The sequence below is a fragment of the Lampetra planeri genome, chromosome 16 (genome assembly GCF_965212315.1).
Source record: "Lampetra planeri chromosome 16, kcLamPlan1.2.h2, whole genome shotgun sequence".
Taxonomy (NCBI): Eukaryota; Metazoa; Chordata; class Hyperoartia; order Petromyzontiformes; family Petromyzontidae; genus Lampetra; species Lampetra planeri.
The window spans coordinates 4,391,320-4,409,544 of record NC_136122.1 but is presented as its reverse complement, the minus strand read 5'-3'; the positions used below and the strand labels follow the sequence as shown (position 1 = coordinate 4,409,544).

At 42.6% G+C, this 18,225-nt stretch overlaps 1 protein-coding gene across 4 annotated transcripts in view; it reads left to right on the top strand.

Moving 5' to 3' along the window:
* Positions 1-16,454, top strand: part of SLC1A2 (solute carrier family 1 member 2) — a 72,784-nt gene extending 56,330 nt beyond the window's left edge. For 3 of the 4 annotated variants that reach the window (XM_078601379.1, XM_078601382.1, XM_078601380.1), the window contains exon 11: positions 5,754-5,947. In XM_078601379.1, the coding sequence (XP_078457505.1) occupies positions 5,754-5,831 (78 nt within the window). In that variant the 3' untranslated portion in view covers positions 5,832-5,947. Of the gene's footprint in view, positions 1-5,753; positions 5,948-16,365 lie in introns of those variants that run through there. The other variant, XM_078601381.1, reaches the window with a different exon arrangement.
* The last annotated feature ends 1,771 nt before the right edge of the window (positions 16,455-18,225 follow it).

The window sequence follows — 18,225 nt, the reverse complement described above, 5'->3', positions numbered from 1 at the left end:
AACCAGTGGCAGGGCCCCCACCTTCACCAGTCTGCACTGACGACCAGGGTCGTTCGTAAAGTATGTTCAAACAACCCCCATAACCAAGATGGCATGGGGCAGCTTCCATCCAGCAGTGTAATGATAATGCGCTGGCATTATTGTTGTTATTATTATTTATATTCTGACATCAATTTCCAAATCACACTAAAACACATCGAAAAAGCATATAATTAAAATGTCTTCCTTCAATGCCAAATATCTATTTACTTAGAATAATCATGGATAATGAATACAATCTGTTGTGAAGGCTCCAGCACAATGGGCTCTTATCAATGTCCGTTGATGGATAAGCAGGGGGGGCGTCAATTTGAAAAGCTGTTCTTGGAAGCACAAATCTTTTAACTTGCCCAGTGACATTTCTTCCCGTGAGTGGCGGACTCGTAATCATGACACTTGATTGAGGTGTTCGCTCAATTCCACGTTGCACGCTGGCAGTACGAGAACCAAGTTGAATATCACTCCTCCGTATGACCAGTGCCCCATGGCAGAGATAAGTGCGCAGGTAAGTGGTCTGTACGCTCCTGTGCCGCACGTGCCCAATTTAAAGCCAAGCGTGCAAGGAGCCTATCCGTGTGCGACCTCTGACACCAGTTCCAGGAGACGGGATGTCAGAAAGATCGTTGGCTGTGCAACACAAAGAAGTGAAATGCCACAGGGAAAGGAACTGACCTGCATTCTAACATCAACACCGATGCTTAACCTAACCCCAAACACTAAGCTTGGAAGTTTACCTAAATCCTTATTCATACGACCCTATCCTTTATCCTACCTCAAACACTTAACCTAACCTTTCTCTTAACTGCCGTATAAGCATTCCCCCTAAATAGATCATAATGCTGTTTAACCTTTTTTTTTCCCGCAAAATCCATGCCTAACTCCAAACACTACACCCAGTCACTGTCCTGACCCGAATCGGCTAATCCTAATGACAAACATAAACCATAACCCCGTGATTAACCCCTATTAGCCAGTTATAAAAGTGGCTGGGTGGTACAGTGGACAAAAACCTGGCTCAAAGTCGGGAGAATGGCGGTTCAATCCCAGCCACGGGTTGATGCGACCCATTGTCCCGTCGTTGGCAATACAAATTAATGTCATTTTGTGAAACACGTGATGTCATCCTATGTAGTTACTGGCCTCTTCCATAGAAATATGGAATTTACACCACTGACTCAGAGCCATCAATTATTGCCTGTGCGAGGAGACACTTTCAGTTTTTTCTATTTTATCATCGCAATTCCAGAGATGGCATTTATATAATGCCACGTGTTGGAGTGAGTATCTGGCCCATCACGTGAAATGAATTATAGCAATAGCTCACGGCAGTTTAAGCCTTGCGACTTAAATGTGTCACATTGACACGTATTTACTCTATGGTTAAACATCATTAATCCTCACAAGTGCCAGCTGAAATTACATCCGTATTTTATAAATTCTACAAAAATGTATTGCGCTCTTTTAAATCAGCCAAAACAGCTCATAAACAAAGCCAAAAGTCAAAGTGTCCGGCTCTAGTTTAAATTAGCATGGGTGGCACTCATTTCCATCAACAGCCCTGAGTCTCTGTGCAGGACAGTCCACATCGCTGTGGCAGGAGCCAGTACACTTCATAGGACAATCACCGTTGACTTTGCCCACACGTAGCGGTGCACAATTTTTTTACCAGCCATGGCGGAGTAACAACCCTGTCGACTGACAACCTGGAGTTTGAAACTCGTGGCCCTCTGACTGTGAAACGAGCGAGGCATCCACGCAAGTCGAAACCCCCTTAAACCCCATGCACGCTTCTCGGTGACATCACCTCATAATAATGATGATATGAAAAGACAAACCTGCATTGCATTTTAAATGCAGCACAAAGCCTTCCCCCCTGCCCCACCGTCTGATCTATCCGTCTCCTGGAACAGTGTCCCAAAAGCCAGCTGTTAGTGAAGAAAAACTGTCTCGCGTTCCCCTGGCTTCAGCAAACATTAAATCTGGGTAAAGTCCCGTGGCGGGTCCATGTGTACGCTCTGAAATCGCAGAAAAACTATTCCACGTGATATTTCAGTTGTAATTGAGCCATTAGTTTTAAAAAAGATAACATTTAACTAACACAAAACCTTCTCACGTACACCGTTGATACTAAACGATGAATGCGAGATTACATTTTATTTACACATAAATTATGAATTAGATATTAAAATTAATTAATTTCTTAACCGAGCATGAAGCAGTGTGTATTATATAGTACTTGATCAATCAACACGTGCTCATTTGATCAGTCTTAAACTTTGGAGTATGCAGTGGAATTTCATTAGTCATCAAAGTTATATTTTACAGTGGCGTTCATTGACAAGTGTAGACCCATCTTGCCCTCAATTAAATACATTCTTGAAACGGTCAGCAAATGTGAAGTTACCCAAACAGGTTTCATCAGTTATGTTCACATCTTTAGAATGAGGGACATACAGTGCAGCGTTACCCGCTGGAGGGCATACATGTTATTTGTAATGACACATGATGGCTTAAAACTTACCATTTGTGGACCTTAATGCATTGTAGATTTCAATCCAGTTTTACCGACACTTAAATCTTATGATGCCTTCATTTGTTCCACCTACAGCTTAACGTACCTTGTCTCTATGAATGGCAGTCCTCGGCCAAGAGCCTCTGCATGTTTCCCTGTAAATGTGTTGACCTAGAGTTTGGCTTCACCTTGTGGAGGTGGCCAGGTGGGTTAATGCCCACGTCGGGACTCCGCGTCAACGATGCTGAGCACCCCGGGGGTTTGAATTAATCGAGGGTGCCACGGTGGTGAGATGTTAACTACCTTGCCAGGTATGCAGGAGGTCGTGGGTCCGATCCCGACCCTGACGCCTGTATATTTAGAGTTTGCATGTTCTACCCGTGGTCGTGAGCATTTTTTTCCGGGTCTTCCTGTTTTTTTCCCTCCTTTATTTAAAAACGTGCGTCTAGATTATTTGGCTACTATAAATGTCCACGTGATAAGCCACTTCGTTAAGCTATCATTTGATGCCTGTTCACTTCTCAAAAATAGCTATATAGCTGAGTGGACCTTATCTTGTAAAATAAAAATTAGTTTAGTTTTAGAATACCCGGGTGTGATCCCAGCTGCAGTTCAAATGAATTTCTCAAGCGACACGATTTTTTACTTTTTTGGCACAAAACCGAAACGGAATGAAATTGTAACTTCTCACTGACTGATGACCACAATCTAGTAGCCGTTGTAAGACCGATCCTTAAAGGATATCGGAATAAATTATGCGACGTAACTTGCGTGCCTCTGCCGCAGCGTATCGCGTGGCTCTTTTCACGTGGCAGGTTTAGAGCAGCACAATCCTCACACTTGTGCGTAGATGTTGATATAAGTTACAGCACGAATTTGAAAATAAAAATACGTGAAGTACAATGATGATTTTTTTTTTAAAAGGCATCGTTGAATTTCACACATTTTATTTAAAAATGAAGAACAGACTGATTAGCTCCCTATCACATGGATATAAGTACGTGTGATATATATATAATGTTCAAATCATTCACAAAAAGCACAGAGAACTGAATTATGGACAATTTAGAAGCCGGCCGATAAACCACTCACATGATTGGGTTTCACAGCGGGGTTTTTGTTGTTGTTGCTACCATGGAACACATGCATTCTATCAATCAGAACCTACAGCAAGAAAACAATGGATAGCAAGCACCAATTTCCCAGGCTTTTGTAGACTTTGAAAAGGCATTTGATTCATTGCAAAATGTCATAGTCATAAAAAAATTCATAAAAAAGTACTTCGAAGTGATTAAAAAACTAAAAGTATTTCGAAATTATTCAAAACATCTGCAAAATCGCCACTTAACGTTACACAAAGTGAGCAACAAAATACTAAAATCAGAGGAGTCAAGTCAAGTCTTATATGTTGATACTGGCAAGGGAGGTCCCACAAGTCAATTTTATTTTTGCTTACACACGCGGTGCCTGTTTGGCACAAATCTGCCGCAGAGAAGCGAAGATCACCTGAGCAAGGCAATACTCTCCCTCGTCAAAAGGTGATTCTCAGCAACGTGAAACTATTTTTTTCAAACGGTTGGTTCGGAGGCAATAACATAAATTGCCAAAATATAACCCGCCTCAGATTTTCTGATGAGAGTCATTGCAGCAAACCAATGGGGCAGTAAGAATAGTCACGCACAAGAGATTGCTGCCGATTGTTGGACGAACATTCCTGGGAAACACAACAGAATTTGTCTGGGATATCTATTTGAAGGCGGATCATGATCGTAATTATTAAATAGAGAGGCAAATGAGAGCAGTTTTTGAAAATTTCTGCAAAAGTTGAATGTAAATCATAAAGAGCAACGTACTGATGTAATTAGTTTCGTGGTTTTGATCAGTGCATATTTCTTGCTATAACATACTGATCATAAATGCAGGCACTTCACAAGGAACGTGGATCTCAGGGCTGAAAACTACACACAGTAACATGGAGAGAAAAGATAAACCTGTGAGAACAAATGCAAATGATAGGCCTCAACTTTATTGTTAATTGTGAGTAAGCAGACTTGTGCCCAGACAGGACACATCGCTATAAGGGTTGATGGTCAATGGGCAAGGATTGGTGATGGCATTGCAGCCAAAGGAGAGACACATTCAGGATACCATGACCAGCCACGGAGATGCAGTGGTGAAATCTGCTCACGTACAGGAGCGGTAGATGCTGGCATCACGTGACCATGATGGATAGCATCAGCGTGGAAGAGGCCTTCATCCATCAGTGGATAGATCATAAGTGATGATGCCTCTTAGGGCTCTGAAGAGATGCAGCGAGTTCCGAATTTTTTTTTTTTTTTTATAATCTGGCCCAAAGCAACCATGAAGAGGGAGAGGTGGCTTTATTTCTTTCGAGACACAACAATGAAAGATAACCTTCTCAAACTGAAGATATTCTGCGCAGGAAACAGCCCTGTGAATTATTAATTAATTTGTGCAGCATCATTATTTTATTCCAAAGTGGCTCCCTGCCAAAGAGAGTTATTCTGCTCTCATTAAGAGCCCGGGCTTGGAGTACATTATTCCCTCAAATAAAACTGACACGTCTTGACAGTTGCTACTTGATAAGAAACAGCGCTGAACTTTAAATAATGGAAGCACCGTGAGCGGACCCGCAAAAATGTCATTGCTATTTTTTGACTTGTATATGTTTTTAAGTTAGTGGTAGTCTGCCAAGCTAAACCACAGTGTTAATAAAATGCTGCATACATATAACAGACTATCTTTTCAAGCACTGCCCGTTTTTAAAATTAATGGTTCTTCTTCTTCAGAGCTCTGAGGGAAAAGCCATTGCCTAAAACTTCATGTTGTATTCTGTTGTATTTGTTTACACAGTGCTCATGGACATGGTGACAGTGGTGATGTTATATCCGGAGTGCTAATAATACCATACCTACAGTATTTGAACTTCGATGCATTGAATGGTTTTAAAAAAACACACATGACATGCACGCTCTTGGCGGAGTGTTCTGCCCTTCTCTTTGCAAAGTGAAATTAATATTTGTTTACGATTTAAAGGTGGAACAGAGGTGTAAGGTACGCTTTCAAAGGCATCTTTTTGTGAAGAGTGACAGTATCGGTAACCGCACTGATGACGTTCAGAGTCGTACTGAGACGGACTCCGTCTTGGCCACATCTGCATTTTTCTTAAAATCGGTTGCAGGCCGGTGCGGCGGGCAAAAATGGTGCCACGGCAGAGTTCACACTCTTTGAGGAGGACCCATGGAAGCGTGAAAGCTGAACGGACAGCGGAAACGGATGAATGAGGGCGCAGATGCAGGACTCCTTCCCACTGACCCTCTCACACTCCCAGCCCGAACCCAACTTCTCTCTCCTTCTCCTCCGTGCCGTCCCTTTTTTTTTTCACCCCAAACCTCCCCACACGCGCACGCGCCGGGCTGTGCACCACTTGGGGCTGCGCCGTTCGCTGGGTTTTGTAGCCTTGACATCGCTGGTGGCAGAGCGACCCGTGGCATTTTGTTCTGTAAAAGTAATGAAATCACCATAGTCTCCGGGTTATAAGATGGTCCGGAAAGTGAGATGCTTTCTAATACATTTGTTTTATCTGGTCGCACACGCACGCACGCATAACACATTAATAGATGCATCCCATAACGGTTTTAAAATCGCATGGGAAAAAACGCGGGTGATAATCTGGACAATGCGCTCATATAGATTGTATTTGAATACAGGTGTAAGAGTCCACTAAAACCATAATACAATGGCACAAGACCATTATCTATGTCAAGGTGCATGGTTCGTCGATTTAAATATACATGAACGTTTATTAAGTAAATTTGTCAATGCAATCGTAACCCAAAATGGCAGGCTGAACATGTAAAAGTGTCTTCCTGTCTAAACAAGCTTAGAGAAGTGTTCTATCTCTGCAACCATGAGCCAATGATGGAAATTCCACAATCTTATGGCAGGGACCAGTCGACTGCGTTGAACTGAGCAGATGGCTCTTTTACTAGAATACACACCCAGGACCTTCGCATGTGAGCTGAGTGACAATTATACATGGCCAGATCTCATGAGAGCAAAACTGTAACATTGCAAATTAAAAATTGATGTCGCCAATTAGCTCAGATGATAATTCCATGTTTTGGAGATTCTCGGTTCAAATCCCAGGCACTGGTCTCCTGAAATGTTTATACACATTCCCAAGTGTGGTGGTTTTAATGGACTCAGCTCTGTGGTGTTACCCCACTGCCAAGGCAGTGCCAAAAAAGTAGCTTAAATAATAATGAAAGCCTACTTCATTAGTGAATTTGGCACTTTTTCCCAATTAAGATTTTAGATTTTGCTTTTTAAGTATGTCGCTTCCTTTCTAGGCAATGACAACTTATATATTTAAACACAAGTAGGCTTTCGCGACCAATATTACAATTCATAATTGATCTTTTTTTGGGTCAGAACGCATAAATAATAAAAAATATCATAAATCCTCCTGCACCCAATACAGCCAATTAATAAACTTGTCACGTGATGAACAAACGTGGCTAATTAATTACTGCCACAGCAGCAGCACCGCCTGTGCATTGGAGAGCGACTTCGCAAAAATTTAACAGCCATTGTGATGAAAACCTGCGGTAAAATAACCCAGGGCACTTTCCTGACCATCGGAGAAGTCCCGATCACGCAATTTCTTCACTCAGTCTGCCATCAACGTTGTGGCTGCCCCCGCACCCCGCGAGCGGCTCGTGTGAAGCGCAGGGCAGCGCCCGGGCGCGTCAACCCACGCCGCTCTGTGCCCCGTGCGACGTCAAGGCTCCATGCGGTGCTCGCGTGCCCCCAACGTGTTAACCCCTGACCGCACCGGTGCCCCTCTCCTATGTCGGGATTTCCCACTGCCGAGATGCAACGGACCTTCTCCGAAGCGTTTATTCGATTTTCGTTTAATTCCTCCTTTTTTTCGGTTTGTTCTTTCAACAACAACAACAAAATATCAAAACATATCAGCGAGATCCGTTGGTATTTTGACGTGTGCTTTTTAAGGAAACTTTTCTTAAATAAAAAGTTGCATTAATAAATACGCTTTTCAATGTGGGCAGGGTGCCACAGTGAACGAATGAGCAGCAGTAGCAGCCATTTTTAATCGATGTTGAGGTTAAACGAGGAAACCTTCAGCAGGATCCAATCTGTATCGAGATGTGCCCGGGCAGGGCGATGTTAAAGCACACACAGCAATAACCGAAACTACATCATAGCGGTGCTCACTTCATAAGGCATTCCTTATTAAACCTCAGGCTGCACATTTTATAGGCTGGCGTTGAGAGCCAGTGAGCTGAGTGGTCTGCACGCTTGCAACTCGGCTGCTAAAAACAAGGGTTAACAGTTTAATTCCGCTACCGGGATCTTGGCAATTTCTGCTGCGGAGTTACCAAAGCACACAGCCTGCCGGACAATGGATATTAAAGACCCCCTTGGAAACATGTGCAAGAATAAGCCATTTGTATACCAGTGGCCTAACCTCAATTTCAATCGTTTTAAACGATAACACCTGGTTGTAAAGGGTGTCAGTCGTCCCAAGAGAGGTTTAAATGAAGGGACGTTGAATTTACATTGCATTATTGAATTACTTAAAATGGGAGTCACTGGTAAATACAATGGTGCAGTAATATATAGATATATGCATATCTTGTTTTTGCTGTATTAATTTAACTTTGGTTACTTTAGTGGAATGTTTAATTTACACAGCAGATTGCACTTCCTTTAATTTAATGGACTAGTTTTATATATATATATAAAACACAACATTTACTTAAAAGCAAACGTGTGAATGTTACTAAGGCAATTCAGGTCAGTGTATTCCATCGCAGAATTTTTTTTCATTACAATTTACTCAGGACATGAAATAGGCGTTTATTTTTTTCCCCGGTACATTGCATAAACCACACACGTGTACGATTTTTGTTATTTCCGTTTTTAACATTTTTTCTGGCAACCTTTGCTTCTTTAAAAACTAAATCGTTGCATTTTAAAAACGCAACTAATGCAACGCAAAAAAAAAAAACACATCACGGTGACGCTCCAGCGACTGAATTGACCGCAGTGCCAAAAAAAAAAGCACCGGCAAACACCCAAAAAACATCGTTGGACGTGACAGCACAACGGCGCTCGACCAGCTTAGCTCGCCCGCTCCACCCCACCGGTGCCCGTTCCGTCGTCGGCGTCGCTGCGCGACTTTGCACGCCCGTTATTGAGCGACGCCTCGCCCCAGATTGCATCCCCCTCGTGTGTGTGTGTGGGGGGACCAGTTGGCAATGCCGGGCCACATTCACAAGAGAGGAAGGGAGCGGTGGGGGGGGGGGCGGTGTGTGAGTGGAGACGTGCCCGCTTCCGAGCATCCTCGTCCTATGTTCCGTCTTTCTCCCGCGCATGGCTTGCGACAACGACGCGCACGACTGCATGCAGTGCGTGGACATTTTGCTTGCATAGGGCATGGTGAAGCAACTGTGTTGGGTATTGTTGGATGTGGGAGGATGGGGGAGCACAGGAAGAGGTACGGGTCTCCGCTATTTACGAGAGGCAAGCGAGCGGCAGTAATGAGCGGGGGGGGGGGTCTTTCAGCGCTCGAGTGACGTCCCCTTTTAGTCAAAAAGCCGTGGAGTCTCTGAGTGGGGGGGGGGGTGTAGGGAAAGAGTTTCGTGTTTGTCATTGGCACGCATGCCTGCATGTATTAAGCCATCGGACGCATCCGCACAATCTAATGAGTTGTTGTCGTCGCCGCTGCTTTATTTTAACTTGCACTGCGGCAACCGCAAGCTCCGTGCAATGGATGACACAAAAAAAATCGGTCCTGGGAAAGCGAATCGTGGCGTTGTGCTCATGTGCATCGCGCGTGCCGTGCTGCACGCGTCCCGTGCGCATTTCTGGCAGCGTACGGCACAATCGGAGTGGTGGCGCAGTGGTTACACTGTGCTGCGGTTCGCATTGACCCGGTTCCAATTTGGAATCTGAACGTGGTCTGGGCATCGCATGGGTCAACTCATAGGCCCTATAATCAGTACCTGCTGATTTGCAGTTGTTAACGTGGGCACTGGAGAGATGAAGATGGCTGAGGCATCCCCACTGCACTGAAGCAGCATCCAGTTTTGGCCTTGCTGCCCTTAACGGGCGCTCGCTAACAGTAACAGCCCTGACAGCCTCAGCCAAGATAAATGGGGATAAGTGAACGCATACTGCATCCTCATACATGCAGTGCGCACACAAAGTTTAGTAATGAGATATTGAAAAAATATGAACCAACCGAATGTGAATTTGGATGCAAACACTTTATACCTTGGCAACAATATAAGAATAATGCATACATGCGTGGACTTGTGTGGAAGCACAACATGCACATCAAATTTAAAACAATACATGCACAAACTAACGGAATGGCGATCAACAATAGCCATGTAAACCTCAGTGTGGTAGTTAGCACGCTGCGTGATTAACTCCACGAACCCGAGTTAAATTCCAGGCCACGGCTAACATCAGTGGCGAGTGATATCTGAACTGGTGCTGGCCCCCGAAACAGCCTTCACCATCTCCCATTAACTAGCGTGGTGAAGTATGGTCAAACACCCCCTCGTGGTGAAGTATGGTCAAACACTTCCCCATGACCGACGTGGCACGTGGAGGCCCGCTTCCAATTGTGGACTGAGAGAGGGCTGTCAATTATGATTTTAATCGAATGCAGGTAAATTAAATGCTGTAGGTGTTAAGACTGCATACATTTAAGATCTGTTTTCAAATTTGCAGACCTTTCATTGCCTCCGTATGCTGTGCATTCGGTTGGTCATAATTCAGCACCAATATTTTCCAGAGTGAAATCGCTGTAGGCTTCCCACAAAGTGGTACTCATTTAATCGAGCCGACAGAGATGATGCGCCGAACTCGCAGCTTTCAAAATGCAAGTCAAGTACCCTAACTGCAGCACCACCCGACTGGAGTGTACGCACGCACGCATGCCTGCCCGTACACCGATTAATGCACAGCAAATACATACGGCACGCCCGTATGCATTTATACGTGTATTTTTCACAAGGCTTTCTTGCCGTGAGAAAATGTCATCCATTGCCGTGCCCCCGTTTGCGTAAAGCGCTACAGAACGCTTGGGAGAAATTCCACCACAAACCCTGGCACGGAGAGAGCCGTGTTTGTGCACACAGTGGCTCAATAGAGTTGCCCATGCATGCACAGTCCTGAGCCTTGTGCCATGCAGAACGTTTCCACGCTTACACAGGCTGCGGCCTAACACTTTTTCCTGTGAGCTTGAGGACATTGTTTTGCAACCTCTCGAAGCCAATGTTGCGTCGCACCTCTCTGATAAAAAAAATTCGTGACAGAACATTTCAAATCGCTGAAACATTTTAATTCCTTTACACAGCCCAAGTTAATGATGGACAAATTGTTGACATGGGTACATGTACAGGCCTTTTTGCCAGTCTACTGCTGGATGGATGAGGACCCCGCCACACCGCGCTGGTCGTGGGTTGGTTTTTTTGCTGCATCTGTCTGTCACCACGCGTGGTGTGGGTGCGGATTAGCGAAGGTCGATAGCGTTGTTGTGGGAGCAGATAAAGTACAGGACAACATTGTGTCTTGCTGCACTGCCCCTCCACATGCGGTTGAAATGTAAAGACTAAATCTATTTACAAGACAGTTATTATCAAGTCAAGTGAAAGTGTCTCTCTGCTCTGATGCTGAGCCATTTGGGGGTGTGCTCATCTACGTTGGCAAACCCAGAGCCAGTGGGTGGAATTTCCACATTCTTATGCTAGGTGAGAGGTTCTCAAAAAAGCTAGTCCACTGTCGACTGAATGCAAAGTTGTACTCATTCTTTTAGTTCGGCTCTGGCCAAGACTAAAACTAAATATTTGAGTTTATGGAAAATAAGTTGGGTCAGTTCGGTCTTTGGCTGCATTTAGCAAATTTATATTTTTATTATACGCATCGGACATATGGTTATCATTTCAAAATACTTTTTAAAAACTTTAGACTAAACTCTAACACTTTGACTCGAACTTTGAACCACCGTAATAATAATCTAACTTAACGAGCCAGTGGCCGTGTTATTATTAAGCCCCACAGCTTCTGAGTTTAATATCCACAACAATTTTAACAGAGAACTGCAGGTAAGAATATCGTCTAATGTTTTGTCATAACTGATTGCTATAACCATTAGTTTTATTCTCAAGGAATTGAGGAAAGGAAAAACAATGTGAGAGAAGTAGTACTGTGAACAAGGTCTGTTTTCGTTTTTTTTCTTCTAAAAAAAATGTTTGAAGCGATTTGAAATGAGATTCCTCAACCACGGGACACCCTCCTTAACAGAGGAATATCAATTTGGAACTAATTATTCCATTGCTATTATTATTATAAACGCAAGCACAATGTATTTCTTATCATCAATTCACGTGCGTTATTTTTTTGACAATTTTCTAATTTCGCACACCTGCCTACAAACTTTTTTTTTTACTGAATTACACTTTTCACTTCAACGGCAGGGGAAATTATATACCCCATTTTACTTCAAGAATAATAAATTCTATGTTGATTTGCCCATTTGGCGATACTCAATGAAGAAGTATTAATATTATTCAGTGCTATTTTAGGAAAACTGTATTGTGGATCGCCACATAATAAACACACATCGTGTATTTTTTAGTGTTCAATATTGAAGAAAAAAAAATTGAGTAGATGAAAAAAGTATAACAAAAAACACAAAAAAATATGTCGTGAAGTTCAATTGCGTTATTTAGCCATAGACACTGTTGTAATATAGATTCGTTACGTAGTCACGCGTGGAAGTTACAAAGTTGATTTTGAGGTTCGTGCAATAGTCATGTATTAGATACACACACACACATGGGAGGGAGTAAAATAGTTTGGAGAACGGCAGTGGCACCAATCTAGTTGAACGTTGAGTCACAGAGCTCCTCAGACAAACGATCAGTGGTGAATGTCCATTGACGACCCTGGGCCTGTGGTGGAAATTCCACGGGTTTTTTTGTGTGCTCTGGGGAATAGTTGTCCATAAATTGACCAAATTGGTGACTTCTGACACATTCCTAATCATTTGTATCGACCCCAGAAGAAGAGATGAGTCGACCCTGACCGGGATTTGAACTCGCAATCTTCTGAATGTGAACGCTCGGCCGGATATTAATGAGGGTGCATTTGTAAATGACATTACGAGCCTCAGGCACCCTTTCAAAGTGTCATTTGGCAAAATGCATTGACTGCCCCGCGTATACGATTATACACACACACCCAATACAATTCAATGGTTAACGGTAGTGTTATAGAAGGCATTAAATACATAATTTACATATCAGTGCTATGTTAATTGAATAAACGTATTGTGAAGTATCGTTGCATGGAGAGCTACATTAAAAAAGTCCAATATTGTATACAATGTGAACATAATGTAGGTGGAATGTATAGTGTTTACGTTACCTAATTCACTGCCAAGCGAATTACCTTTTCACCCAAAATGGTTTTCAGTCCCTTTCCCGCGTGGATAAATTGCAGCAGCTCTGCCCATTGTGCCCATTGAATACAGGAAACCGCATTGAGTGAGTGGCATTAATGTGTGGCTTTCTCCCGAGCATTCCGCTCTCCTCTCACATGCAAATTAAACGCTTAAAAGGGAGTTGGCAAACATCCAAGAAGCCCCCTGAAAAAGAGTCTTACAGACTCGGGCTTTCATGGGCAAGGATATTTAAACAATGAGGTGAAACTGATATTGCATCTTATCCTTCGCCTTGCATATTTCATTCCTACGCATTAGTACAACTAAACATTACCTTACTTTTTTACGATCGAGTATAGTTCTCATGATGCAGTGCATAACTTAACGGCCATCAGATTTGATGTTCATCATCGGTCTTGATCAATCCACTGCTGGATGAAGACCTCCCATAGTCACTGTCATCTCACGGTTCTGCGATGTAACAATCCGCCTAGCATCTGCACACGAGCCGATTTCTTCGCTCCATCTCCTTGGGTGGCATGCTTTCCGATGATGCCATTCATATTCGTAAATTGAATTTGCCATTTCTGCAAGAATTGCTAAATCATCAAATCGCAGTAAGTAATTCAACAAAGATCATTTCCATGGGCGGCCCTAAGGCAGTAGTGACAATTCCACATTCCCATTGCGGGGGACCATTCAACCCACAAGAAAGCCACAAAGTAGGACTACATTTCATCTTCTCTGGAAAGACGATGGGTTGAGTTTAACTCCCTTCGACCAGTATGTGAATTCGCCATCTTCTGATTATAGATTACACACTCAGTTGGTAAATATGAAAACATTGCATCAAACCTAATTGAGAGGGATAAATCTACTCCTGTCCTGAGTGTCAAAGAATGCAAAACTATGCTCATAAAAATTATTCTGACAAAATAATTCCATGCCACAGGCCATGCATGAGATGTGCCAATGAATGAGACATCCGTTCAAGTCCTGCACTGCCATGCTTCCACGCTGGCAAGAATTGGGTGTTGTTAATGAATAGCGAGGCTGGGTAGTCAACTGGTCACTTCGCATCACCACTAGGCTAGTTTCCACTACGTTTACATTTTGATCACTATCAATGCGCAGTAATATCTGTGGGACACTGCCAACATGCAGTCTGCCATGTAAAGTGCACATAAAGCCTTTTTATTGCAGTCATATCGCGAGTTTCAAATGGTAATATTACTGTAATTTTTTTTAACCATGCAGTTATGTTGACGGAAAATGAATAAAAATATAATTAATTAATACGCATCTTCTTTTTTTATTGATTGACCAGCTATTCAATAATTAAACAGCGATTTAATCATTAAACCAAGTAACACCCCATTATCAATTATAAAGATGTTTCCTTTGCATAGGGGACTTGGTAAAACAAATTGATGGCAATAAAATAACACAGATATCTGTCCAAAAAAAGGTATACAAATTCGCCGTTTAGGAATCTTAAAGTAAACAGTGATCTCAATTTGTTTCTTGCTTGGTTGATTGAAAGACATAAAACATTGTGAAATGTACTCAAATCAATTATTCTTTGCAATCAACACGAGTGCGTTTTTAACATCAACGTTCGTGATTTTCGTCCAATCCAACGGTATAATTCCTGCATACCCACAGCCATTACTGCTGAGGTCAAAGTGCAAGCCATAATTTATCTGGAGCTTCAGAGGCTAAGGGTGGGTCTCGTATTGGGCGCGATGAGAATTGTTGGCAGAGTATAATTGTGCAGTGAGGAAACATTGCCTCTGGCTTAAAATTCCCCCAAACAGCCAGAAAATTGGCTGCCGCTTGATTGAGAAACTGAAATTGCAACAAAAACCTATTAAAAATAAATTACAATCTAGAGGTCACCGTGACCAGCGTTGGTGGTGTCACCAAAGCTTGCCAATCACTCCATTGTCGTAGTGCGACAATGCGTGAACAAAGCACAATGGACAAACGCAGATGTATGTTGAACTTATTTCGCACCGTACGTAGCCAACCACGCTAATCGGAGGTATGGGGGAAGGACAACAAACTAAATAATATCAGAAGGAAGAGCATTCCAAATGGCCACAGAAGCGCACATGAAAGCGTGTGATGCAGTGACCGCCTTTCTTCGATGGTGAGCCAAAATCTGCTGCGACAAACCACGGATGACCCCTCAGTGGCCAATGTCACCCACAAACCATGTTAGGAGATGGAATACCGCTCATTGTCGTTCCTAATCAGCTGCCAACGCAACACCAAGACATGAGGTCCATTGCTTTACACATATTGTAGACGGAATGTTTGGTTTTAAGTCAATGCCACTCGGTTTCCTGTATTCAATTGGCATAAAATATTATAACGCGTAAAAAGAAAAACTCTACCTGCTTCTGCTTTTGTGAATTCCTGAAAAGTGCTTTCTCTTGCAGCTGAACTAAAGCAAATTCATCGTTCGTGCATGCCAATAACAATTTTTATGACTCCATAGTTCCTACTGATGCCATTGTGGTAAACAGCACCTTTTAGCAAAAAGGCTGGGAAAAAGCAATTCTCTCAATAATGGTGGCTAATCATAAGACGCTGGGTTAAATGTAATTCCAAAGTATATGATTTAAATTGATGGGAACTCTTTCCATGATGAAACTTCACGTTATAAATGAGGAGGAAATGTTAAAGCCCTATTACCTTCAACAAAATTGAATTATTACCTCAATACATCAAAATCATTCAATTGGCAAGCCTCAAATTAAATGCTAAACATGTGTGGTTCATTGAAACCCCAGCCTATTACAGGTGCTGTGAATGTTAAAACTAGTCAAGGCATCTCGACCAATAGAGGCACAGTGCTCAGAAAAAGGTCACATTCCTTGCAGTACATCTTCATGTTGAAATTCCCTATCAAGTGATAACTTTAAAGTGCTTGTATTATGATGAATTGCAAATACTCGCTCGTTGCCTGTCCATTCTGATGATAAGAGTAGACATCGCTTTTCAGTTGATTTCAGGGAACTGGTGGATGAGTGATGCAGAGAAAACAGAAAAATATCTATCGTGGAATTTGAAGTCTACTTTGGCGGTTGCTGCAAACACAAATAAAAAATATGTGAATTTGGACACCCGTTGAGATATATATACACCTAGCCACGAATCCACTCCTTAAAATCAACTCGGTGATTTTGCTTGCGAGTGTGTAACTGCGTCGGTTGATCGCGATGCTTGGCTTTTTTTGTATCAGTTCTCGCTGTTTGTGTCCCCCGCGCCGATGTGTGACGTGATGCTGTTGTGTAAATTGTAGGTTTAACGGAGGGAAAACACAAAAACACAAACCGAGACGGAGAGAGAAACCGCCTGCACGTACAAAAAAAAAGCAACTGCGACACAGGAAGCCAACGCTCTGAACGCTGGGAGCACGGAGACGCAGCGGCACACGGGCAGGAGTGGTGGGGGGGGAGCAGGGGGGGCCGCGTAGTTTTTTAGCGAAACATGAGCACACGGGGGAGGGGGGGGGGTGAGGGGGGGGCCCATTCGTGAATCGTTTTTTCCATTTGTATTTGACGTTTTGTAAAGTGGTGTTCGTGGCGGTGAGGGGTAGTTTTGGTTTTCAAAAACTGTGAGGGGGGGGAAACACCAGCAACAACCGCAGACGAGTGGGGAAACCAGCTTGGGGTTGCGTGACGAATATATACGAATGACCTCTCATTACGTTTAACAGTTCAAAGTGCCTCTTGCACGTCTTTAAGGATACGGTGATAACGAGCACGACACAATAAAAAAAAACACAACAGTTACTGTTCGAGTCAAGTTTAGGAGAGGGTTTTGCTGTGGGTGAAAACGTAAATAGAGAAAGTTCCATTCTCGACCGAAATTGTAGATTTAATTGATCGTTTAATAAATACAAATAAAAGGCCGGCTTCACCAAAATAAGTCACGAGTTAAAAAAAAAACTTCTCACGCAGTGCTGCACGGTATTTTAAGTGGCGAGAGTAGATTTTTATGGGCTTTTTAAACACATTTTACGGGCATTGGTGTGTTCACGGTACTTTTAATAAGACTTTTCCCAGAGTGCTTTTCACACTGAAGTGTTGCAAGTACTGTGCTGTGCAGTTTAAATGTGTACACCCACAAGTGTTAGCATTTTATGACATGTCCACATGCATTGTGATGCACGCGTATGCATGTACCGTATATGTGTGTGAAAAGGGTCTCGCGTTTGCTTTCTTAAAAGCCAGTTGGTAAGCGTTCATCTCAGTTGATGGTAATGAGTCACTGGTAAACAAATCAAAAATCGACATTCCTATGACGGGGACCAGTCTCTCCAAAGAAACAACCGCTGCCAACCATCTCTCCAACTTGCTCAGTCCTCCCCCACAGGAGGTGCTCTTTTTACCACCCCAGATCCACGGCAATGATGATGATGATCGGTCATAGTTGACCCTGGTCGTGATATTAACTCACTCGATGATGATGATGGTTGAACGCCCAGATATTTTGAAAACTGAGCTCAAATCCACACATATATACAGTACAGTATATGTGAAATGCATTTTAAAGGTTACTTGTGTTTTTGTTTCTCGCTGGAAAATATCAAAGTTGTTAAACCGACTTATTTTGTATAAGCTGGCGATGTTTTATTTGTATAATGATTAGATTTTAAAAAAATATCTCTTTTTCATATTACTTTGCAATCATTAACCCTACTCACATTCTCAAGTTTCAACAAGTTTGTAAATATGATGTTAAAAATCCTAATTGTTGTTTTTTGTCTCGCTCGAATAATTCCACTAGATGGAATTATTTTGCACATGGTTTATCAGACAAACACGCAAAGTCGATGTCGTTTTTAATATAATAATAATGATTAATAATCCGTGTGTTTTAGGTGACTTGTGCAGATCTGTTAAGAGCACACGTTTAGTGGCATAGGACATTGGCGTAGCGTTTGAATAGCATTGTTTAGGTACTGAATGTAACGAACTGCTGGGGTGATCGCTTTTCTCTGGCTCGTTTGTAAAGTTCGTGGACACTCATTTGTATTGTCCGCACGGCGATGCTCCCGCAGAAACGTATCAATTTCACAGAGAAGCACAAGTGTTCAGATTATTAATACGAAAATTAAATAAATAAACATTAATTTCTGGCGGATTATAGTTATTTA